Raw genomic sequence first — 25,717 nt, 5'->3', positions numbered from 1 at the left:
TTCTTGTTCACAGGGCTTGAAAAATGTGACAGTCCTTGAAGGCGAGTCTGTGACTTTGGAGTGTGCCATTGCTGGGTACCCTCCACCAACTGTGGTTTGGTATCGCGAGGATTACCGAATTGAAAATTCAATTGATTTCCAAATTACCTTTGAAGAACAAATCGTACGCCTTGTGATTCGCGAGGCATTTGCCGAAGACAGCGGCAGATTTACTTGTACAGCAACCAACGAGGCAGGCACGGTCAGCACTTCTTGCTACCTCCTCGTTCAAGGTAAGCTAATACCATATGTTTGAGCTTATTTTGGGTGGCGCTGGTTCAAAATAGCAAGAGTGCTGAATGTTGGGAGCAGCTGTGTTTTATTACCTTCCTGTATTTATGGTGGACAACTGGATAGTGACATTTGTAGTCTATTTGTGTGAAATCTGTTTCAGTAGTGTCATCATCTTGGTCTTGAATTGTATGGATGAAATCTGCAAGTTTTTACTAACTAGTAGAAAAGTTTATGGAAATTAATTATGGGACTATAATCTCATTTGCATCTAAAAAGGTAAAAAAAAAATGTATTGTTTAGAAGAAGAGGCATATAACAGGCGACTGTAATAATGAGTGCCAAAATAGAGCAATGTATATTTATATGTTTCGGCTCATTTTTTTTATTTTACATGGAATTCTTCAGTTTTTATGTACTTATTTTGCCTTTTTAAAGTATTATCTTTTGGTCATTAAGGGACTCATAAGACTATTTTAATATTGGTTATACTTGTTATGTGTATGCTTTGCATATCTTGGTTTTTTTTTATACAAAATAACGGCCATTGTTTCTAAATTATTTTAAAATGAAGGCCGTCAATAATGATTATTAGTAACGGACGTCATTAACAAACAACACCAGTTATTTCGCCTACAAAAGACATTGTGAGAACACAGACGTTATGTCTATGCTTTGTACATCTTGGGTATATCTTTGTTATACTTGTTATGTGTATGCTTTGTATTTTGAGCCAAAGCCAGGAGTAGATATGAAGCCGACATATAGTGCTCTCCTGTACTTTCCCTTTTATTTATTTAGGCCAGGTTCACACAATGTAACAATGATGGCCGTCTTTTATAATAATGGGCATTATTGTGGAAATAACGTCTGTTATTTCAAATAAAATGGAAGTTCTTTCCACAATGATGGCCGTTGTTATGAAAGGCGGCCGTCTTTTTTACATAGTGTGAACCTGGCCTTACATTGCTTTGGCTGTATCAAAAACTGCAATTAAACTGTACGTGTTAATACAGCCTTTAGAGTGAGACTAGTTATTGTTGCATAGGCAAGTACAATGGTTATGGTTTATATGGCTGTTTTGCTGTATCCATTAGTTTTAAGTTATAGTGTGTGTAAATTGTTTGTTGATCTTGTATACTTTTTTTTTTAAATGAAATCATCATGTATAGCTTAGTATAATTTTTTTTTTTAACTGTCAGTACATCTGATTTTTTGTGGATTGGCTGTGAATGAGAACTAGAATTCCTAGAACAACTTTAATTGAAAACCTCAACCATGGGACTGTAGCTAAAATTCACTAGTGTCATGATCAAAATCTAGTTGAAACGTGTTACTAGGAAGTCCATATAGTGTATAGAAACTTTTATATGAAAATTTGAATAAAAAATTTGGCTTACAAATTGTGATGCAAAATGGTGACCAGAATACTGCCATGTAAAAATGTCCTATGGTCCATGTTAGAGATGAGCGAACCGGGTTCGGGTTCCAGTCGATCCAAACCCGAACGTTCGGTATTTGAAGCTGGGGCTGCAGAACTTGGATAAAGCTCTAAGGTTGTCTGGAAAACATGGATACAGCCAATGACTATATCCATGTTTTCCACATAGCCTTAGGGCTTTATCCAAGTTCAGCAGCCACGGCTAATCAAATGCCGAAAGTTCGGGCATGCTCAAGGTTTGCTCATCTCTAGTCCATGTATATGTGCCTATACTACAGCTGAGTTTCCAGGCCTTGCTATAGTTTTAGTGATACAAATTTTAAACATCAAAGATCCACCTCAAAACCTATGTAGAATGCTCATGTGAAATTGGGTGAAATGTGTAATGTAACTTGGGTGTGACCATAGAGGCTGTATAAGCTTACCAACTGAGCATATTAGTGCACAAGTCCATTAGAAAGCTCAGTTGATGCATAAACAAAGAGGTTATTTTGGATTTTAAAAATTAAGCTGTTTTCTTCCAACAGCACCACCCTTGTACTCAGGTTACATGTGGTATTACAACTCAGCTCCATTCACTTCAATGGAACTAGGCCACAACATCTCCAACTGAAGACAAGAGTGGCTCTGTTTCTGGAAGCTTTTTTTTCTTATCCTGGATAGCCCCTACAACATGTTTTGTGGTCAGATATCATGCACATATTTTGTCAGAATTTATAAATTTTTATTAAAAAGATATAGAGAACTTTGGAAGACAGAAGGCCTTGTGTATTTTTTCAATAATGATAGACATGTTAAGAGTGGTGAACTATTTCTAGTGTGCACGTTAGGTGTTACTTTACGCGTGACATGTCAAACATTTTTCAAAGAGACAGTGATACTTTAAGCATAAGAACAATCTAGTGTAGCATTGCTTCCTCACTAAGGAGGTGGTGGAAATTTGATAGGGGTACAATGTAAGAACCTTGTATGGGGGCCTGGAAGTTCTCATGGACACACATTATCTTGGTAGAGGAGGGGAGGGCATTGCACCTGTTCTTGTCCTACAGTGATTATCTAATGTGGTGTTACTGGTATCTCCAAGTTAGCAGGAGGCTTGGACAGGTGGGGAAGATGGCTGCTTTGATCAGTGCTTGTTGTGATTAGCTTGAAGTGAGGGTGGCGTCAACTGTGATATTTGTGTGTCTATAAATGTACTTACTGGGAAGCAGTATACACTCATATAACTGTGCTGAGTTTGCTATTTACTGTAAGTTGAAAACTTAATATCCCATTAAGCCAAGAAGTGAATTATATGTAATTTTTCCCCCCAAACCTTTTCTTCTCTGTTTTCTTTTAGTTTCCGAAGAGTATGAAGCAAGAGAAACTATTACTGAAAAAATGACTGAAGAAAAACAGTAATTATTTTGTTCTCTTTATTCTAATTTTAGTTTTTGGGTTGTAATTTATTTGAAAGGTAGAGTAGGACCCTATGTGATGGAGACCCTGAGGAAATTGTCTCTTTTTATCCTTCTATAATCCAGCAGCAGTATACCAAAATTAGAAATATGACCCAAGCTGTATTACTGTAGAGCAGTGCATCTCAAACTTTTTCTTCTGGAGCCTCACCCAACAGACCAAGGCAATGCCTGGGCCTCACCAGACTGACCAAGAGGGTACCTGGGCCTCACCATCTGAGATGAAGGCCCATTTAAAAGCTGAAAATAATGTTAGGGCTACCTTTCACCTGTCTCCTAAGCTCTATATTGTAATAAAGCACAAAATAAATTAATAATGTTACTAAAATGGAGATTTTAGCAAACAGCAAAAGGACTGAGCAGATGATTGTTACTTTTAAGAAAAGTGGCTCCCCAGCTGGGCCTCACAAACAACTAGGGGGCGCCTCACTGGTGAGGCCCGCCTCACAGTTTGAAAAGCACTGCAGTAGAGAATACACATAGAGGATCTGTTGGCCAACAAATATAGCCTAATTAGAGATGAGCGAACCTCAAGCATGCTCGAGTCTATCGGGGCTGCTGAAGTTGGATAAAGCTCTTAAGCTGTCTGGAAAACATTAATACATGGATATGTTTTCCACATAGCCTTAGGGCTTTATCCAAGTTCAGCAGCCCCCGTTATGCCGAATGCTCGGGTTCGGATAGACTCAAGCATGCTCTAGGTTCGCTCATCTCTAATCCCAATCCCCCCATTACATGCACGCTTGGCTTGCACAGGTTTGCATTTGTTTTGAATGGGGAGGGGAGAGAAAGTTGCTACCAGGTAGTTCTGGCTATGGCTTGTCTCAAGAACAAGTGATGATGAGTGAGTTAAAAACCAACATGCCCTACTCTTTTCTCCCCAACATCTGCCATCAGGGGAGGGTTGATAGATTATCATATACATTAGATGGTTGGCTGATCCCACTGAGGGAGTTCAGCTGACACATATTTAGGCTATGTTCACACAACGTAAGAAACCGGCCGTTCCGTGACCTCGGCCGGGTCACGGAACGGCCGGTCTCTGCACGGATCATCCTGGCTGCTACTTAAGTACCGGCCGGGTAATCTTTCCCGCTGCGGAGCTCTGATGCAGGTGCATCAGCGCGTGCCCGCATCACAGCTTCCGATAGCACACAGTGAAGTAAGTGGCCGGAGCTGCTCGCTTCACTGTGTGCACTGACTGGGCTTTCTGCGGCCGGAATTCACTGAATTCCGGCCGCAGAAAACTGACATGTCAGTTTTTTCTGGCACTGCATGGGATCCCGGCTGGAGCGCACACAATGTGTGTACACTCCGGCTGGGATCCCATTAAAAATAAGGCTATGTTCTGCCCCTCAAAACTATGGCCGTAGTTCTGCGGTGAGAACTAGTTTTACATAGTGTGAACATAGCCTTAATGTGTATGGACTTTGGCTTTGTTCACATTTGCTGTATAAATTATGTTTTCTGTTGCATGAAAGGAGCAAAAAAATTGCAAAATGGATACCAGTGGCACCCAACAGACACCATTGACTTAAAATTGGGATCCTTGGGCTCAGCTGTTTTGCTGGAAAAATAGAACCACATGCTGCTTTTTTCCCAACAAATGTGACGGAATCTGCAACAGTAGCTCAAAATGTAGCCTCAATTACTGATGTGAACACAGCCTAATATTGCATGTAAACAAAGAAAGCTGCCATAAATAACTAAATAAGTGGTGTTCCTATATCAGTATGGTATCCTCTATTTATAGCTAACAGGACCCCCTACTGATTTGGGGGGAAACAACCACCCCTACAATGAATAGAGCTCTCACCATGCCTGTGCAGCCACTGTGGCCTGTGCTCCATTCTCCATGGGGCTGCTGAATGCTTTTGAGCCTTGGGCAGTGAGCACTCCATTTTTTGGATTTTGGAGGTCTCAGTGATTAGACCCCTTGTGATATCATTATTATTATTATTCTATGGCAATGGTATAGCTGAATGTGTAGAAGTGCCACTGTGTCTAATACAGAGAAAGCCTTCTCTATATAAAATACAGATGATTAGAAAATTAGAAGAGAAAATGTAAAACAAACACTGACATTTCTCAATTATTAATACAATGAGTATTTTTCTTTTACAGGATAACAGAAGAACAAAAGATGGAAGTGGAGTTGACTGCTCCTGCTGAAACTGGAGAAGGAGTAGCTCCCTACTTCATCAGAAAACCAACAGTCCAGAAATTAGTTGAGGGAGGCCAGGTTATATTTGATTGTCAGATTGGAGGTAACCCCAAGCCACATGTTTACTGGAAAAAGGCTGGAGTTCCCCTAAATACAGGATACAGGTACTACATTATAACACACCGGATAAATAATCTCTTTAAAATAAAAGCACCTAAATATTATTTTCATACCAAACATTGAAGATTTTTAGATTACAGTTGTTTGAAAATTTCACATATTTTCCTGTCATTCTAAAACCTTGTTGTAGAAGTGATGTCATATGACCCAATGGACTTAATCCTTCTATGTAAAAACCAAAAAGAACCATATATAACACATATATTTGCCATTACAGATATAAAGTCTCATATAACAAAGATACCGGAGAATGCAAACTTGAGATTTCTATGACTTTTGCTGACGACGCTGGAGAATATAGCGTCGTTATTCGTAACAAACATGGAGAAACTAGTGAAACTACTAATCTACTAGAAGAAGGTAATGGAGCATCCATATAAAAATAAACCTCCAAAAAACTATTTTCAAAAAAACATTCTGATTCCACATCTTTATTTATTACTATTGATTTTTTGTTTTCTCACGTTTTGCCTGTCAACAGCTGAATATGACTCTATCATGAGAATGCATGAAGAAGCAACTCCATACGTGCCTGAACCACAAGTTGCCGAAGTGGCACCCGTGGCCCCTCAAGCCGAATATGATAAGGAATACGAAAGAGAGCAAACACTTATCAGAAAGAAGATGGCTAAGGATACTACTCAAGTGAAAACTACAATCCATGCCGAGGTAAATGTCTACTTAAAGAACGGAATGACGGATGGCTTTAAATATTCCACAAAACCATAAAGAATGAATAATTTAATTACTGAAGCCTTGTATACTCCATATTGAATACAGTGTCTAGTTTACAGAAGTTGGTTTTACAGACTATATTTGGCAGCTTTTTCTTATTTTGTATTAGTCATCACTTTTATTTTATAATATATGCAAGCCACTGAATACATCTATTACAGGTATTGTTGCTTAATTTGCCTTGCATTCGATTTTATTCTCCTAGGAGTATCAGCTAACAGCATTTGAAGAGAAACTGATTCAAGAAATTGAATACAGAATTATTAAGATCAGCTTAGAAGAACTTCTTGAAGAAGATGGAGAAGAGATGATTATCGATATTGAGGAGTCTGAAATGATTGAGTCAGGATTTGACATTAGACTTAAAAGTTACCAGATCCTTGAAGGAATGGGGGTCACCTTTCACTGTAAAATGTCCGGCTACCCAGTACCAAAGGTAATTATACCATTTATACTCGTAAACATTAATTAGGTATCTGTCCCCTTTCGACATGCCCAAAGACGATTTTCTTGAGATAATTTTGTGATACTATGTTGTGTTGTCTATACGCAGCCACCATGTGGTTATAACGTGGCATGTACCCTTGTTGATGGCACAATGTCATAATAACATATTAAATTTGGATCAGTAGAAATTGGAGCCTGTAACATAAACTTTACCTAAAAATAATGTTTTCTTGAGGAATATTTATTTACAAAGACTGTCTTTTATATTAAGCTATTAATGTTTCTGTTTTTTGCAGATTGCATGGTTCAAAGATGGTAGACGTATAAAACAAGAAGGACGCTATAAAACGGAAACCCTACAAGACGGCAGAGCCAGTCTGCGCATCCCTGTCCTGATGCCTGAAGATGAGGGTATTTACACCGCTTTGGCCAGTAACTTTAAGGGAAATGCCATTTGCTCAGGAAAGCTGTATGTGGAGCCGGTGGCACCCACAGGAGGTCCAGCCTACATTCCAGCCCCAGAAGCTGTTAAAAGAATAAGGTATATCTTTTTTATATTTATTTTCACTTTGATGTTCTGCTTCAAGTTCATTGATCAATCCTGGTTAAAATTCTAACTTATTCCCTTTTGTATTATTGAAGGTCTGTATCTCCAAGGTCACCAAGTCGCTCCCCTGGACGCTCTCCTGCTCGTTCTCCTGCTCGCCGACTGGATGAAACTGATGAGTCCCAGTTGGAGAGATTATACAAACCAGTCTTTGTCTTGAAACCTGCATCCTTCAAATGTGCTGAAGGTCAAACTGCAAGATTTGATTTGAAAGTTGTCGGAAGACCAATGCCTGAAACATATTGGTTCCACAACGGTAACTAATTTCATACAAACTTTTTATTGCTTTTGAAGAAACATTAGTACAGCACATATTTGATTACTTGCGGTATATTTCATGTGATAAAAATGATAAAAAAATACCAATTGTATTAGTGCAGTGAGTACTATTTTTTTAATCAAACCTTTTTAAGATGTTCAGTGGTGCTGTATCAATATGCACTGCATTGTATGAGCTGTTCCAGGCTCTCAACTACTTTTAGGGTCTACATGGAGTCCCCTAGATTTAGTGCTTTTTTTTACTGTAATGGACTAATATGATACCTATTTCATAAACTGTATTAAAGAAACTATATTTTATTTATTTATTATCTTTTAGGTCAACAAATTGTCAATGACTATACTCATAAAATTGTCGTCAAGGAAGATGGAACACAGTCACTTATCATAGTCCCAGCAATGCCAACTGATTCTGGAGAATGGACTGTCATTGCTCAGAACAGAGCTGGCAAAACTTCAGTCTCAATGACATTAACTGTAGAAGGTATAATATTTCTGCTTTGCGTCTATATTCTGAGGAAATTTGCTCTCAGTGCTCCAGTTTAATCTGCCTTTATATGTTTTCTCTGCAGCAAAAGAACATTTACAAAGACCACAGTTTGTGGAAAAACTTAAAAATGTCAGTGTCAAACAAGGCAACAAACTGGAAATGGCTGTGAAAGCTGTTGGCAATCCCAATCCTGATATTGTATGGCTAAAGAACAGTGATATCATAGCTCCTCACAAATTTCCAAACATAATGTGAGTATCTATAAAAGTGATAATATTTTTAACCTATTTTGCACAACATGCAACAAAGATACTGATGTAAATTATCTTTACTTTACAGAGTTGAAGGAAATAAAGGACAAGCAGCACTTAAAATTCAGTCTACAGCTGGCAGTGACTCCGCATGGTATACTGCCACTGCTATTAACAAAGCCGGACGTGACACAACTAGATGCAAAGTCAACATTGAGGTTGAATTTGCAGAGCCTGAACCAGAGAGAAAACTAATCATTCCAAAGGGAACATACAAGGCAAAAGAAATTGCAGCTCCAGAGCTGGAGCCCTTACATCTGCGTTATGGTCAGGAACAATGGGAAGAAGGAGACCTATATGATAAAGAGAAGCAACAAAAACCATTCTTTAAGAAGAAGCTGACTTCAGTAAGGCTCAAGCGCTTTGGGCCTTCACACTTTGAATGTCGTCTTACACCAATCGGAGACCCAACAATGATAGTTGAATGGCTTCATGATGGAAAGCCATTGGCGGCTGCCAACAGGCTTCGAATGGTGAATGAGTTTGGCTACTGTAGCCTTGATTATGAAGTAGCTTATCCTAGAGACAGTGGTGTTGTTACCTGTAGGGCAACTAATAAATATGGAACAGACCACACATCAGCTACCTTAATTGTGAAAGATGAGAAGAGCCTTGTTGAAGAGTCTCAACTGCCAGAAGGCAGGCAAAGTATGCAAAGAATTGAAGAGCTGGAAAGGCTGGCACATGAAGGTGCCCTTGCAGGCGTAACAGAAGACATCAAAGAAAAGCAGAAACCAGAAATTGTTTTGTTCCCTGAACCCGCAAGAGTTTATGAAGGAGAAATAGCAAGATTCCGATGCCGTGTTACTGGTTATCCACAACCAAAAGTAAATTGGTACCTCAACGGACAGCTTATTCGTAAGAGCAAAAGATTCAGACTTCGCTATGATGGAATATATTACCTTGAAATTGTTGACTGTAAATCTTATGATTCTGGTGATGTTAGGGTCACAGCAGAAAACCCTGAAGGTGTGGTTGAACATTCAGTGAAACTAGAGATTCAGCAAAAAGAAGATTTTAGATCTGTGCTGAGGAGAACACATGAGCCTAAAGTTGCTGCTCCTGCAGCTGAACCTGGAAAACTTCCATTTGAAGTGAAGAAAGTAGATGCAGGAGGAAAAGAATTTGTAAAACTCAAGAGGGCTGAAAGAATTACTCATGACAAAATCACTGAAGAATCAGAAGAACTTCGCAGCAAATTTAAGCGCAGGACAGAAGAAGGGTACTATGAAGCTATTACTGCTGTTGAGCTGAAATCACGCAGAAAAGATGAAGCATACGAGGAAATGCTGAAAAAGACAAAAGACGATCTCCTTCATGTGACCAAAGAACTAACTGAGGAGGAAAAGAAAGCACTTGAAATTGAAGGCAAAATTACTATTCCAACCTTTAAACCAGATAGAATTGAGCTGTCTCCCAGCATGGAAGCTCCCAAGATACTGGAAAGAATCCAGAGTCAAACCGTTGCCCAGGGAGCAGAAGCTCACTTCCGTGTCCGTGTTGTAGGAAAACCAGATCCAGAATGCCAGTGGTTCAAAAATGGTGTCAAGGTTGAAAGATCTGACCGCATTTATTGGTACTGGCCAGAAGACAATGTGTGTGAACTGGTTATCAGAGATGTTGTTGCAGAAGACTCTGCCAGCATCATGGTAAAAGCCATCAACTTGGCTGGTGAAACCTCAAGTCATGCATTTTTGCTTGTGCAAGGTGGGACATCCCTAATCAATAATTCTTCCAAATTCTTCCTTAAAACAAAATGTTTTACTTCCCCCAACCTAATCTAATGCTATTTCTTCCCCTGCAGGCAAACAGCTAATCACATTCACCCAAGAATTAGAAGATCTGACAGCAAAAGAAAAAGAGAACATCAAAACATTTGAGTGTGAAACATCAGAACCATTTGTCAAAGTGAAATGGTTTAAAAGCGGCGTGGAAATTCACTCTGGTGATAAGTACAGGATGCATTCTGAAAGAAAAATCCATTTCCTTTCGGTGCTTGCCATTGAAATGTCAGATGCTGATGAATACTCTTGTGCCCTTAAAGAAGACGAATCTGTAAAGACAACTGCTAAACTGATTGTTGAAGGTAAGGAAAAGCATAACAAAAAAAAAAGTAACTGTTGGTGACAACTTTAAGAAATTAGGGGTATTTTGAATTTATCATAGTATTACACATGTTATAATTGTATTAAACCCCCATGTTTATCGCAGGTACTCCTGTTGAGTTCACCCAAGAACTTGAAGACATCGAGGTTCCAGAAACACAATCTGGAGAGTTTGAATGCTCAATTTCTCTTGAAGACATTGAGGGTAAATGGTACCATGGTGACAAAGAGATTGTACCTAATGGCAAATACAGCACTACATCCCGTAGAGGACGTCATGTCCTTACAGTTAAAGATGTCACAAAAGAAGATCAAGGAGAATACAGTTTTGTGGTTTCTGGGAAAAAGACCACTGCACAGATGAAAGTGAAACGTGAGTAGATTATCTTGTTTTTGTGAAAATATCTTGCACAGATGTACTATAATTGATTAAATATCTTTCTTTGTTTTTTCTTTTTTTTATAGCTCGTCCTATCACAATCATACAAGGTCTTACAGACCAGAAAGTATGTGACGGCGACATCGCTCAGATGGAAGTAAAAGTATCTCTGGAAAATGCCGAAGGAGTCTGGCTGAAAGATGGAGAAGAGATTCAGCCCAGTGATCGTATTCACATTGTGATTGACAAACAGTCTCACATGTTACTCATTGAAGATGCTACCTCAGATGATATTGGAAATTATACCTTTACAGTACCAGGCCTGGATCTTTCCACATCTGGACATTTGTCTGTTTACAGTGAGTATTAGCTTGTATCACACAAATTCTATATAACTCAACTGCTAGATATAAGACCTGGTGTAAATACTATACTTACCTTCCACAGGTGTTGAGATTGTCATACCCCTAAATGATGTCCATGCTATAGAAGGAACAAAAGCTGTCCTTGAGTGTAAGGTGTCTGTTCCTGATATGACTTCTGCCAAGTGGGCAGTCAATGATCAACCAGTTAAACTTGATGACCGAGTGCAAGCCATTTCCAAAGGTGCCAAGCAGAGGCTGGTATTTTCAAGAGCTTATGCTTCTGATGAAGGAGAGGTTAAGCTGATGATCGGTAAAGTGGAATCCACCTGCAAGCTTACCGTAGAAAGTAAGTATTAGTATTGCCTTTATTGATGCATTTAAAGGGGACATAGACTATTATATCTGCTTTACAATACTTGTGTGATTTACATGGGAAATGCCAGTAGTAGATGTTTTATGGTACAAAATGATAGTTTATTAGTTCACCACTCTTGTATACCTTTAAGTTACCAATATAACATTATACTGTTACTTGTTATCTCACAGAAATCACAATCATAAGAGGACTGGATGACAGGACTTGCACAGAAACAGAGAATGTAACTTTAGAGGTGGAATTGTCCCATGCTGGAATTGACGCCCTATGGCTTTTCAAAAATGAAGAACTTAAGCCAAGTCCAAAGTACAAGATCGAATCCAAGGGCAAGATATACAGACTCACAATTACTGATATGATGAAGGACGAGGAAGGACAGTACACATTCTTTGCTGGGGAACAGCAAACTAGTGGAAAACTTACTGTTTCAGGTACTTCACAAACCCCAAAAGCCCTAAATAGTCTATGGGAAACCTATTTAAACCTGTTTTCTTACTGTGGTTATTTGTCATCTCCATAGGTGGTGCTATAAGCAAGCCACTTGTGGATCTCATAGTGGCTGAATCCCAGAAAGCAGTGTTTGAGTGTGAAGTAGCTAATCCTGACTCCAAAGGACAGTGGCTAAGAGAAGGGAAACCTATTAGCTTCACTGACAGCATCAAAAGCGAATCAATCGGTGCCAAGAGACAGCTCATAATTCCCATTAGCAAGCTTGAAGATATTGGAGAGTACACCTATCAAGTTGCAACATCTAAAACATCAGCAAAACTCAAAGTTGAAGGTTAGCAAACCTTTAATAAACAAAGTTGTATGACTACCTTATAGATGATAATAGATATGAAATGTTCAATATATTTGTTTATATTGAGCTGTTCTTCTGCTTTTGACTACTTTGAGAGCTCTTACAATATATCCAGTCAATTTTGGCTGCAAAAAGTTCAAATAACTTTTTGTTTAAGTAGTATAGAATAATAATAGTATAGTAATAGTATAGTAATAGAATAAAATGTGTGATGATTGTAACACTGTAACGCATTCATTTTCTAGCTGTCAAGATAAAGAAGACACTCAAGAATCAAACTGTTACTGAAACACAAGATGCAGTTTTCAGTGTGGAACTTACTCATCCTGATGTCAAAGGAGCCCAATGGATCAAAAATGGTGTTGAACTGGAATCCAATGACAAGTATGAGATCACAGTAGATGGACCAGTGCACACCTTGATAGTCAAGAACTGTATTGTACCCGATGAGTCAGTCTACAGCTTCAAACTTGGAAAGATTGGCGCTAATGCCAGACTCCATGTTGAGAGTAAGTTATTTACACTGGCGTATGGAGGCCTCAAAGCTTTTTCTGTCTTTGGCAGTTGTATTTACGTAATAATATTTTTTTTTTCAGCTGTGAAAATTATTAAGAAACCCAAGGATGTGACCTCTTTGGAAAACACACCAGCTTCATTTGAACTCAGTGTGTCCCATGATACCGTTCCAGTCAAATGGCTCTTTAAGAATGTAGAGCTGAAACCAAGTGACAAGCATAAAATAGTATCAGAACGCAAAGTTCACAAGCTTGTCTTGCAGAATGTGACTCCTGACGATGCTGGGGAATACACAGCTGTCGTTGGACAACTTGAATGCAAAGCCAAGCTGTTTGTGGAAAGTAAGGACATTATTATTGTTTCTTGTTTTGTTTTTTGCTTGTTTAACTGTGTTTTATTGTCTCATGTCCTTGAATACCTGTTCTATAATAAATACATGACTTCTCTTTCTCCTTAGCTTTACATATTACAAAGACCATGAAGAACATTGAAGTCCCCGAAACCAAAACTGCCTCCTTCCAGTGTGAGGTGTCTCACTTCAATGTGCCATCCATTTGGTTGAAGAATGGAGTTGAGATTGAAATGAGCGAAAAATTTAAGATTGTTGTTCAAGGAAAACTGCACCAACTGATCATCATGAATACCAGCAGTGAAGATTCTGCCGAATACACATTTGTCTGTGGAAATGACAAAGTCAGCGCCACCTTAACTGTCAAACGTATGTATATTACAGAATAATTATTTTTTGTAGTTTTATTTTTATTGTTTTTAGATTTTCAATAGTCACTGAAGCTCTTGTGCTTTAGTATTAAACTTCTCGGGGGGCTAGAACAAGAAGACAATAGACAGTTCACACTTTTTCATAGGGTTTCAGAACCATGATTGTAAAGCCTCCTTTATGTTTTTTTCTTCAGCTATCCTGATTACTTCCATGTTAAAAGATATCAATGCCGAAGAGAAAGACACCATCACTTTTGAAGTGACTGTAAACCATGAAGGCATCACTTACAAATGGCTGAAGAATGGTGTAGAAATCAAGTCTACAGACCGTTGCCAGATAAAGGCCAAACAACAGACCCATTCCCTTACAATCCGAAATGTCCACTTTGGTGATGCTGCAGAATACAGCTTTGTTGCTGGAAATGCAGTGTCTAGTGCTAAGTTGTTTGTTGAAGGTAAGCTTGTCTTTGAATTTTTAAGAGTTTACCCTTTGGCCCATTTTTGGTATATACTCTATAATCTGTATCTGGGATTTTCAATGATTATTTGTACTGCATTTATTTCCTTAAGCTCGCCACATAGAATTCAGGAAACATATCAAAGAAATTAAAGTACTTGAAAAGAAAAGAGCAACATTTGAGTGTGAAATCTCTGAACCTGATTTGACCGTTCAGTGGATGAAGGATGGTCAAGAACTCGACATCACCGAGAGGTGAGTTTGCTTTTACTATTTTTGAAATATTTTGATATGATAAGGCTCTCTTCACATTAAAAAGTCTCTCTCTCTCTCTCTCTCTCTCTCTCTCTCCCTCTCTCTCTCTCTGTATATATATATATATATATATATATATATATATATATATATATAGTAAAATGTAGTTGATTAGAATTCATTAAAAATTATAAAAAATAGATCAGAGATAACTGGCATGGCTGAAAAAAGCCAAGACATTAAAATGGACAAAAATGGCTCATCTAAGCTAAGATGGGCTTATAGCTGATAGCTGTCAGTTACTGAGTAGCACCACCCACTTGGCTACTTAGCCCAGAATGAGCAAAGATTTACATAAAAAACGTTTATTTCCAACAAAACTATTTATCAGCCTGCTTAGCTCATCCTACTTTATAAAACGATTCTTGCAAATCGGACTGCACTTTCAATTGACAGGATCCTTTTCAAATGAAAAGAGCCTTAGAAACATATTTTGAAGGTTGTCTGAATATTGTCATCAATATTTACTATATCTTTCTTTTTTGTTTTGTTCTTTCTTTAACTCAGGGTTAAAATCCAGAGAGAGAGATACGTTCACCGTCTTGTAATTCCTTCTGTTCGTATGTCTGATGCCGGCCAATATTCTGTAGTTGCTGGTGGTAATATGTCCACTGCCAACTTATACGTAGAAGGCCGCGACGTCCGAATCACATGTCCTCGTAAAGAGATTGAGGTATTTATCTTGGAAATAATATGATAGTTCATACAGAACTTTAAAAGATTACCAAAAGTAAAATAAGGTATTAAAAAATGCTTAAACCTGTAAATATCTGATATTATTTGTAGGCTGTTGAGAGACAAAGAGCAGTTGTTGAATTTGAAGTCAATGAGGATGACGTTGATGCAAGATGGCAAAAGGATGGCATTGATATCAACTTCCACATTGAAGAGAGATATGAATACATTGTGGAAAGACGTGTGCACCGCATGTGCATCACAGAAACCAAGATGAGCGATAATGGAGAATACACATTTTTTGCCGGCAAAAACAGAAGCTCTGTCACTCTTTATGTAAATGGTAGGTGGTGAAATATCAAGACTTTATCACTTAATATATATTATATTATAATGACCTTTACTCTTTTGTGTCCTCAACTTTGTACAGTGTGTAAAAGTATAAGAGTGTCCATTATTTACATAAAGACTAAAAATGTTGTTTTCCATGAAACTAAATATTGGTGGTAATTTTTTAACAGCTCCAGAACCTCCTGTAATAATACAGAAACTTGAGGATGTGCATGTGGAATCTGGAAAGCCTGCACGCTTCTGTACCGTAGTAACTGGAAAGCCACAGCCCACCGTAGCTTGGTTTAAAGAATCCACCCAGCTTTCTCCTGGTTTCAAGTGCAAGTTCCTTCATGATGGACAGGAATACACCCTATTGCTTATTGAGGCTTTCCCTGAAGATGCAGCATTGTACACATGTGAAGCTACCAATGACTCTGGAATGGCCAGCACATCTGGAACACTAACTGTTGAAGGTAATTGTTCATTTATAAGCATTTTAGTCAAGAACTAATAAATGAACACATATTGGTGAATAATGTTATTTTACTATCATTGTGTGGTCTTACTTTACTTCTGTTTTTGATGCAAACTACTCTGTTGTCTTCAACCCAACATCCTGTCTGGTGTACATCCTGTAACAGACTTCCTGTTCATGTGTACTGGACAGTCTAGCTGGGAGTTCACCCATGTCCCTCCCACTACACTTTGTTGACTATAATCCCTTCTACATAATGGAGATAGCATCGGTTAAATTCCTGGATAGTGTGTCCTATACACAGAAACAAGAAGTACACAAGACAGGATGTTGGGCCAAAGACAATAAAGCGATAGTTTGCTTAAGAGCAGAAGAAAAAGATGAAAAACCACAGATATATATGTATAATAATTACATAATAGGGTTTTTTGTTAGGGTTTTTTGTTATAAATTTTAAAACTGTTGTAGAGAAGTAACTCAACATAAATATATTTATTGTTACAGAAGTAGTATCACCTGATTTGGAGGCTCCTGTATACCCACCTGAAATTATCACACCTCTCCGTGAGGCCATTACTGCAGAAGGGCAGTCTGCAATCTTCCAGTGTCGCGTATCTGGCTCAGGTTAGTTCAATAATCAATCAATATTATTTTTCATAATGAAAACCATATGATTCTCTTATATACGTTCTGTATCGATTGCTCATGTTTTCTAAGATCCCCTCTAATAAACAATGATTTCACATCTTTATGGCTTATAGTTACATTACAGTTATATTGTGCAGTTGACACAATTTTTTATTGTTTCCATTGCAACTAAGCAACAAAGTTAATAAATGACTAAGGGCCAAAGCTAGGGCTTATTTTCGGGCAAGGGCTTACTTTTGGAGAAACACAGTTCCTCTCTCCCTCCTCTGTAGTTGTTCACCCTATACTGTATATATTCCCTCTTTGTAGTTAGGACCCAATACTGTATTCTCTCTCTTTCTTCTGTAGTTAGTTTCCCCATACTGTATACCTCCCTCCCTTCCTACATCTGTAACTATAGCCCTCATATGGTATACTCCCTCCCCTGGTTCTCCGGTGGGCCAATTCAACCCAGTGCACCCAGCAGGGCTGTCAGATAAGCTACAGTATGTAAATTTTTCGATCTCTGTGATGTCAGTGACTTCACATTACTGTAACTAGGGCTTATTTTTGAATCTGTGCCTATTAGAGATGAGCGAACATCGAGCATGCTCGAGTCCATCCGAACCCGAACGTTCGGCATTTGATTAGAGGTGGCTGCTGAAGTTGGATAAAGCCCTAAGGCTATGTGGAAAACATGGATATAGTCATTGGCTGTATCCATGTTTTCCAGACAACCTTAGAGCTTTATCCAAGTTCTGCAGCCCCCGCTAATCAAATGCCGAACGATCAGGTTCGGATAGACTCGAGCCCGAACCCAGTTCGCTCATCTCTAGTGCCTATATTTCAAGCCTACTCCAAAATTCCTGCAGAATCAAGCTAGGGCTTTTTCAGGGTGGAGCTTATTTTTGGAAAAAACATGGTAGTTACCCAACCAATATACAATACTCTGCATCTGAAACCTAGACACCTTGCACTGGGCCAGACTTCTAACTTCATCCAATTAAATACTGGATGAAGCAGTTGACTGAAGTTTTTTCCAGCGATTTAGAATTATACCACTCTATAGATTCATATGGTCTAACAAGCTATACAACCTCATTGCGAAAAAAATGTGTTATAATACCAACATCATGTCAGTTTTTAAAATCAATAAATATGTGAACCAATATCTCATTTGTCACATGGTATACCTTATAGGTATGTGCTTTTTCATATAAAATATTCTACTGTGTTTACACAGATCTGAAAGTTTCCTGGTACAGCAAGGACAAGGAGATCAAGCCATCACGCTTCTTTAAAATGACTCAATATGAAGACACCTATCAACTTGAGATAGCAGAGGCCTTCGCTGAAGATGAAGGCGTCTACACCTTTGCTGCTAGTAACTCTCTTGGACAAGTCTCATGCACTGCAAATCTCAGGCTTGAAGGTATGTCGTGTATAGAGTCAGTTGTGTAATACATACAGATCAACCATTTAACAATCGTGCTAACATAGCCTTTGTCGTCCTTGTCAATTAAATTTATTAACACAGCCATTTTAGATGTTACTGAAACATGCATATTCTTGGTCTAAATATGGAACTATCTTTTTCTTATTGTCCTATTCTATCTTGTTTATTTCTTTGTTACGCATTCTTGTCTGTCTGTTTTTCATCCTGTTGATCATCGTATATTCTAAAGGTGCAGTCTTTCTGTGTCACAAAAATATCCAAACATTTTGCACATATTGCACAATAAAACAATGCAAAAAATATAAAAAATAACAAAAATACACTGCACACCTAATAGATCCCATTGCACTAACATTGTCCTCTTTTCTCATAATGGACAACAATGGCACAATAATTTGGTTATGCCAGTACTTCTATATCTATGCTATAAATAAGAATTGATAATCCAGACTAGACTGGTTGATTTGGCGTTCTCAAGGTAGGCTTATTTGCTACAATTCTTTGGTGTACCAGTCTTTCTCATTCTGACACTTAGCACAACTCCATATGCCCACTCTGTTCCTGATTCTGTAGCAATGCCTATAGAATAGCATCCTTAGGCTATGTTTCCACTTCGGGAATATATTGGGCAAACGCAGCCGTCTCATTAAATAAATGATGATTATCAGTGTCCATCTATGTTACGCGACGGCCGCCTTCCCCAATATGTTCCCTAAGTGGAAACATAGCATTACAGTGGTGTCCTTTTAATATTATATGATAAAATGTATATTGGGTTTTGGTATTTGGGCTATAATTCTAAGCCAATTCACATTTTTACAGGCTACGCGTTTCATATAAAACTTAACATGCTTCTTTACAGGACAAAAACTTCCTGCAGATTTTGCATCTCTTCCCCAAGGGCAAATTACTTCTTCTGAGTCATTTAAGAGGGAGCCGGTGGCTCACAGTCCTGTCTTCATCCAGCCTATATCAAGCTGTACAGTAACTAGTGGGGAAACCGTACGCTTTATGGCAAAAGTTTCTGGCTTTCCAAAACCAGAAATCCATTGGTTTCATAACCAAAATAAGGTCTTACCATCCAAAAATATAGTCTTTCATTTTGATGAATCTACAAACACTGCAATACTTATCATAGTAGATGCCTTTCAAGAAAATGCTGGTGAATACATTTGCAAAGCAAGAAATAGTGCTGGTGAAGCATCCTGTGTAGCCACCCTATTAGTGACTGAAGGTAAAGCCCCACTGTCCCACTGAGTTGATTTTATGGCACATTTGCACTCTTACTAATAGTTTCTACCTTTCTTACAGTATCCACCTCTTACACTTGGATATAAATTCACCCATTGTTCACATACATAACTAATATCACACAAACTCACTTTCTTACATTGTCACAATTTCTAAATCATCGGCCGACCATACCCACGTTTGTTGACATGCAATTATCAGTTGAACCAACCATAGCTAAATTATCTAACAATTTTAGTTATTTTAATGCAGTAGTAAACCAGGCGTCACTCTTACTTTGGATCACTAAAGAACAATCTTAATCAAACATTTGGAAAGCGACAACGAAAGAAGATGCAACCTTCTATGTCAGCATGAATTCCAGTTCTTCATCCTTTGTCAATTTTTGTACAGAGCATGCAGTTAGCATGCAATATTCTCAAGTGATGTTTAAGTCTACTTGGTCAACATATTTGTTCTTTTCATAAGGAATATTGGACAATTTAGTTGATAATTTCTTTTTTTTTACTTGATCACACAGTGCAATCCGTAGTTAGTCAAAGTTCCACGAAAAGCATTACAGAGTCTGTGAGCACACACTCAGTGTCAGAAGCCACAGTGTATATAAAAGAATTTAAATCAGTACAAGGGCTTACCATTGAAGAAGGTGCACAGGTTTTTCAAAGTGTTTCTGAAAGCTCTTCCATTACTGCGTCTGTGAAGACAGAAGAAGTACAGCATGAAGAAACCACCAAAGAAACCAGTTCAGATGAGGTCACCAAAGTTGACATTGTGGACAATAGCAGCCAAGCACCAAAGATACTGCTTAAACTTCATGATATGACCGTAAAATGTGGAGAAATAGCCCAGTTTATCTGTGCTGTACAACATGGCAACCTTCAAGTTACTTGGAAGCATGAAGGTCAAGTAATAGAAGACACAGCAAGAGTGAAAATATCTCAAAATGGAAATGTTATGTTGCTTACCATAGAGAATGTTCAGTTGACAGATCAAGGCACATACAGTTGCACTTTACATAATGACTTTGGAGAAGAAACAAGCACTGCTGTACTAACTGTAGAAGGTGGCTATTAATTTTGATTAATTTTGATGCTAGATTTCATTTGTCAATAACTGAAATCAATAAATAAATGATGGTTCTTTGGTTATTCAATAAAAGAAGAAAATAAATCAAAAGTAATAACTGCAAAGCTAACTATGTAAAATAAAGTAACTAAAAGTGATATAAGATATATAACATGCATAGCCCTATAAGAATCTATGCATAGTAACTACTAGGGTATGTGCACATGGGCAAAAACCTTGGCCGTGTGCAGCTCTGTGACCTGGTTTTCTCCATCGGATTGTCACCACAGTGCAATTCTTTAAAAGTGTACCCATCATTTTGCCAGCACGGCAGGGTACATTTAAAAAAAATTCCTCCAGGTATGCTGTCTTTTTCTGACGTGGGTAGTTGATGTAACTCCTTGAAGAGAAGTAGACTGCATTGTGTATTATAAGTGTATTACAGCGCAGTCTATGGCACTTCCAGTAGTTCTGTGGACCATCCGCACCAGAAGAGGACAGCATAACTTCACGAGTTTTACGATATATCCTACCGCATAAGCCAAATGATAGGTATGCTTTTATATATTTATCTCCCATTGATTTCAGTGAGAGTTTCAAAGCAGGAACCCATGGGGAAAAGCCACATTTCACTTCTTAAACCACATGGTTACATGTCTACCACTGAAATCAATGGGAGATGTTTTTTTAAGGAAAAAAAAATATTTTTTTTAATGCAGAAGTCATTGTGGTTTTCACATCAAAAGCCACATGGATAATGCTCATGTGAACATACCCTTAGGCTTATATTGAAATATTCTATCACTAAGAGCTTGATATAGTATAGTAAAGTGTAGTATAGTACTGTATACAAATTAATGGCCCAGACTTACTAAATCTGACTAATACTTAATGGAACCTCAGACTAAGCAGTCTAAGAATGTGCTGGATTTATTACAGTGGCTCATCTTGTTTGATAAATTTGGTGAGTCTTTAGACTCGTCTATCTTTGTACCACCTATTAGATGGTGTGTTTTATGCTATTTTTAACGTGCCATCTGAAAACGTGCTTTCTTTCTACTAAGCCGCACCAGTTTCTTACTGAGCCACAGCCCCTTGTCATGCAAGGTGAAAAACATACATAAAAGTGTCTAAAAACACATATTAATATAAAACAGGGTGTGTTTTTAGTGCAAAATGCTCCAGAACACTGGCATAGTTGCAGTGGTAAATTTGGGCCATTGTGTTTGTTGTGTTTTATGACATTACAGACATGTTTATCATTGCTACTGCAATATAGAATGATAGCTATATCTGTGAGCAGGTGTTATTATTGTAAAACATACTCTTCACATAATAGATTTTGATTAATATGACGAGTACTACTACACTAAAAACAACATAATTAGAAGAACCATCAACAAATTATTTATAATACTTACAATACTAACATGATCTAGTTAGCTCTAATTTGTAGTACTATTATGTACTGTATTCATAAGCCATCTCAACTAACATTTTCTAAAATTTATTCTTACCTAGCACAAGAAACCACTGCCGAGTCAGTAGCACAAATAAAATCTGAATCAGATAAAAAAAGTTTTAAATCTCACAAAGAAATTCAAATTACGAGTTCTCATGAAGAAAAACAGGAAACCACCTTGAAAACATCAAGTCTTACTATTACTCCATCACAAAGACCACAAGGCCCTGAAAGGCAAAGAAGCAGAGAATACTTTCCGGACATCATACCTTATGAAGAAATAATAGATTCTTGTGCTATAGTACCAACGTTTCTTGAAAAAATGCCTCCTGAAACTTTTGTAAATGAAGGCGCCGACGTCTCTCTCTTTTGCGTCATAAAGGGCATACCCGCACCTTGTGTTATATGGCTCTTCAACAAACTTCTAGTTGATGAGTCTTCAACTTGCCTGTTGAGAAATGATGGCTCACTCTGCAGCTTAAAGCTGCTGAAAGTTCTTCCAAAGCAGAGTGGTATCTATACCTGCAAAATAGTTAATGCGGCAGGACAAGCCGAATGCAACACTCGTCTCAGAGTGACAGGTTGGCAACTGCATGTTCATTCCAAATCTGAATTCTTGCATATCGGTGTATGCAACGAACAAAATTTTACAAAGTACATTTAGCAAAAGATTCGTCATGTCCAAATAAATATGAGGCATGTAAAGGCATGTTCACAGATTCATTCACATGATCTTTACAGAACTCAATGCATTCACATCACTTCTACTCACATCTTGAAAGTTGTTATAGCATGTGCTTTTTTATGTTGGTGTGGTTGTTATCTGTCCTAGACAGGAATGGGCAAATATCAAAGCAAAAAATCTTGGTACTCTGCAAAATTAAAAACTCTTTTCAATAAATCTTTTGGAGTAATACATTTAGTTCTAAAGAAAAATATTGTCAGAACTCAAAAAAAACTTTTAGTTTATATTTATATTTTATACGGTGTTGACAACAGAGATGACCGTTTTAACAGTTTTAATTTAAAACTTCAAAATAAACCTTTTTTAAAAATTTTTTTTAATTTTCTCCTTTTATTCAGAATCGTATTTCAACTTTATTTAAAACTTGCTCATTCTTTGTCTAACATGTATCGTAGTCAATGTCTTATCATATAAGAAATCAATTCCAGACATATAAAGAGGCCACAAACTTAATGTCCTTCTTTCTTTACAGCACTGGAAAAGGTTCTGCAGGAGAAAATAGAGCAACAGATTGAACTTGAAGTGAAAGGTACGTGAATTTTTTTTTATATTCTCCTAAGTATTCATTTTGAAACAGTCAGTAGTATCAATGCTATACACAAAGACAAAGGAAGCTTCAATCAAGACAAGGTATATTATTTTGTGTGTTGTTAAATTTACAGAAATATAAAAATGTTATCATTTAATGAATTTACTTTTGTTTTCTTTGATTTTGAGTTGTGCATGAAAGTGCTATAAAAGTTTTATTGTTTTGTTTATTTTACTTTTAAGATTTAATTAAATCTTTCTGTCTTTGCATGAAAAAGGTTTCCTAAAAACTTTTAAGCATATAATAAATTCATATCGTCGACAAGATGCTCTCTTTTAAATTTTTAAAACAACGCATTTAAAGACCTTACATGGCTTGCAGATGGCATCTAGTACTGTACGTTATCAGTGTTGCTTGCTGTTTTTCTGCTTAACATCCTAAGTATGCGGCTGTATTAGTTCGAATAAACGCCTTCTCATTTAAATGTAGATATATATAAAGGATAGATACAATTTCTTATTGTTTTCAAAAATGATTTTTACTCACATTCAAAAGGATCAGAAAGGGCGTTTATTCTGCTGTCTGCAAGTCAGGTAAGAGTTTAACAATAAATTGTAAACCTACTAAAACATTCGGACAGCTATGCACATACAGAAAAAGGTTACTTAAAAATTTTTGAAATTTGCCTGTCTGTTGGAGAAGACATTTCTACAGTTTGAAGAAAGAACAAACAGCGAACGATTTTCGCGTCAGAAACTTTAAAAAAGAACAAGGCGTTGCGTTTATTCGAACAAATATGGTGAGTGAATATTTTTCTGGATTTGTAGTCTATGTAGCATGAATATATAAATATTTAAATATAAGTAAACATCATAGTTGAAAATAATTTAAATTCAAACATTGGGGAAGGTGTACTTTTCTTAAAATACAGGTTTATTTTTTTTTATAGAAATTTTCTTCAATGAGGTAAAGGAGAATGAAAAGAGAAGAGACTTAAGAGGTGCCTTTTCGGATACAGAAGACTACTTGGATCATGGACTTGTCTCCTCTTACAGATGTGCAAGTCGAACATCTTCAATTGGTTCTTGGTCGGAGTTCATTAAACCTTCGTTCACACAAAAGTTGACATTTCGATCAGTGTTAGAAGGAGAACCGGCTGTGTTTCGGTGTAAATTGGTGGCCTGCCCAGTGCCAAAGGTTTCATGGTTCCACAACAATAAGCCAATTGGGAAGGAAAAACGCAGGGTGATCAAAACTGAAAGTGATATGCACCTTCATTTCTCCAGTTTGTTAATCAAAGATGTTGAAGACCGAGATTCTGGAAGCTATCGGGTATTTGCTATTAACAGTGAAGGCTCAGCTGAGAGCACTGCATCACTGCTTGTAGCACTAAAGGAAGAACAGAATCCAAAATATTTAGATTTTGTAAGGTTTTCAGAGAAAACACATGAAAGTATTGATTCCTTAGTTCAGAAAAAGAGAGAAAGCAAATTAAAAGTCGACCTTAAATGTGTTGGATCACCCTTTGATAAACGTCGAGAAAATCAAGCAATGCGAAACCAGTACTCTAAAAAAGGCATTGTCAAAACAATAAGCTTTGAAAAAATTATTTCAGGTGAAACTCAGAGCAAAGGGCAACGGAAGAAAAAAATAGAAAGTGATAAATTGTTAGATAAAGAAATACAAGCAAAGTTGCAAAGGTTACGGGAGATTAAACGTGCAAGAGGAAGCAGAAGCTCACTTTGCTCTTCTGATGTGTACTCTGATATAGACATTGAGTCATTACAGAGTGACACAAGTTTCCACATTGAAAAAGAAAGCTATAACCTGACCTCATTTTCAGATGAGTCTAAAATAGCATCTGGGCTAGACAACCTTCCGCTTTCTGTTCCACAAATTACTATCAGTGATGTGCCACAAGTGATGGAAGCTGACATCTTCGACTCATCTGTGCTCAAATGCACAGAAGATGAAACTAGGCTAACCTACAGTGAGAACATTAGCACTGTAAGTAAATGTAGTGTTGATGAAATTCTCATTGATGATAAAAAATACTATGTGGATGATACCAAACAGTCAAAACCTGCAGAACTGTTGTTTAGCCCTGATAATATTTTAGACCAAAGTACGGATGAGGTTGCAGAAAAAAGTGACAGTGCATTGGAGTTAACAGAGCCTATACAACTGAACGAACCCATCAAATCTAAAGTACTTCTGGATCGTTCAGAAATCAGTTATGTGTGTACAACTGCACAGAAATTCAGCCAGGATGATGTTACATTCTTTCAGTCACAAAATACACACATTACCTCGGCAGATATTTGTGATGAAGTACCAAAGGCATCTGGACTAGACAACCTTCCGATCTCTGTTCCACAAATAAATGAGCCAACAGTAAGAAATGTGCCACAAGAAATAATGGAAGCTGACCTCTTTGATTCATCTATAATTAAAAGCACAGTAGATGAAACTAGGTTAATTTATAGTGAAAGCATTAACACTGTGAATATGTGCAATATAAATGTATTGCTCAATGAGGGTGACCAGCAAAAAGACTCTGTCGATGCTGCCCAACAGTGCAAACCTGCAGAAATTCTACTTAGCCCTGATAATGTTTTGCCTAACATTACTAATGAGGCAGTAGAGAAAATTGACAGTGCATTGGAGTTGACAGAGCCCGTAC

At 37.5% G+C, this 25,717-nt stretch overlaps 1 protein-coding gene across 26 annotated transcripts in view; it reads left to right on the top strand.

Moving 5' to 3' along the window:
* The window catches only part of TTN (titin), a 237,758-nt gene that overhangs the window by 25,406 nt on the left and 186,635 nt on the right, over positions 1-25,717 (top strand). For 22 of the 26 annotated variants that reach the window (XM_069983049.1, XM_069983032.1, XM_069983041.1 and 19 more), the window contains exons 14-43: positions 14-272; positions 3,051-3,108; positions 5,293-5,496; positions 5,730-5,872; positions 5,994-6,181; positions 6,453-6,683; positions 6,991-7,235; positions 7,337-7,557; positions 7,900-8,064; positions 8,153-8,321; positions 8,410-10,088; positions 10,186-10,467; positions 10,593-10,859; positions 10,952-11,224; positions 11,313-11,576; positions 11,777-12,037; positions 12,127-12,387; positions 12,654-12,917; positions 13,005-13,265; positions 13,382-13,642; positions 13,839-14,099; positions 14,215-14,356; positions 14,924-15,089; positions 15,203-15,434; positions 15,613-15,897; positions 16,404-16,523; positions 17,770-17,958; positions 19,754-20,296; positions 21,820-22,341; positions 22,978-23,034. In XM_069983049.1, coding sequence (XP_069839150.1) covers positions 14-272; positions 3,051-3,108; positions 5,293-5,496; positions 5,730-5,872; positions 5,994-6,181; positions 6,453-6,683; positions 6,991-7,235; positions 7,337-7,557; positions 7,900-8,064; positions 8,153-8,321; positions 8,410-10,088; positions 10,186-10,467; positions 10,593-10,859; positions 10,952-11,224; positions 11,313-11,576; positions 11,777-12,037; positions 12,127-12,387; positions 12,654-12,917; positions 13,005-13,265; positions 13,382-13,642; positions 13,839-14,099; positions 14,215-14,356; positions 14,924-15,089; positions 15,203-15,434; positions 15,613-15,897; positions 16,404-16,523; positions 17,770-17,958; positions 19,754-20,296; positions 21,820-22,341; positions 22,978-23,034 — 8,473 coding nt within the window. Of the gene's footprint in view, positions 1-13; positions 273-3,050; positions 3,109-5,292; positions 5,497-5,729; positions 5,873-5,993; positions 6,182-6,452; positions 6,684-6,990; positions 7,236-7,336; positions 7,558-7,899; positions 8,065-8,152; positions 8,322-8,409; positions 10,089-10,185; positions 10,468-10,592; positions 10,860-10,951; positions 11,225-11,312; positions 11,577-11,776; positions 12,038-12,126; positions 12,388-12,653; positions 12,918-13,004; positions 13,266-13,381; positions 13,643-13,838; positions 14,100-14,214; positions 14,357-14,923; positions 15,090-15,202; positions 15,435-15,612; positions 15,898-16,403; positions 16,524-17,769; positions 17,959-18,844; positions 19,217-19,753; positions 20,297-21,819; positions 22,342-22,977; positions 23,035-25,717 lie in introns of all 26 variants that reach the window. The other 4 variants (XM_069983050.1, XM_069983048.1, XM_069983045.1 and 1 more) reach the window with 2 other exon arrangements.

Source organism: Dendropsophus ebraccatus, chromosome 9 (genome assembly GCF_027789765.1).
Source record: "Dendropsophus ebraccatus isolate aDenEbr1 chromosome 9, aDenEbr1.pat, whole genome shotgun sequence".
NCBI lineage: Eukaryota > Metazoa > Chordata > Amphibia > Anura > Hylidae > Dendropsophus > Dendropsophus ebraccatus.
This window is presented reverse-complemented; position numbering and strand designations above follow the sequence as displayed.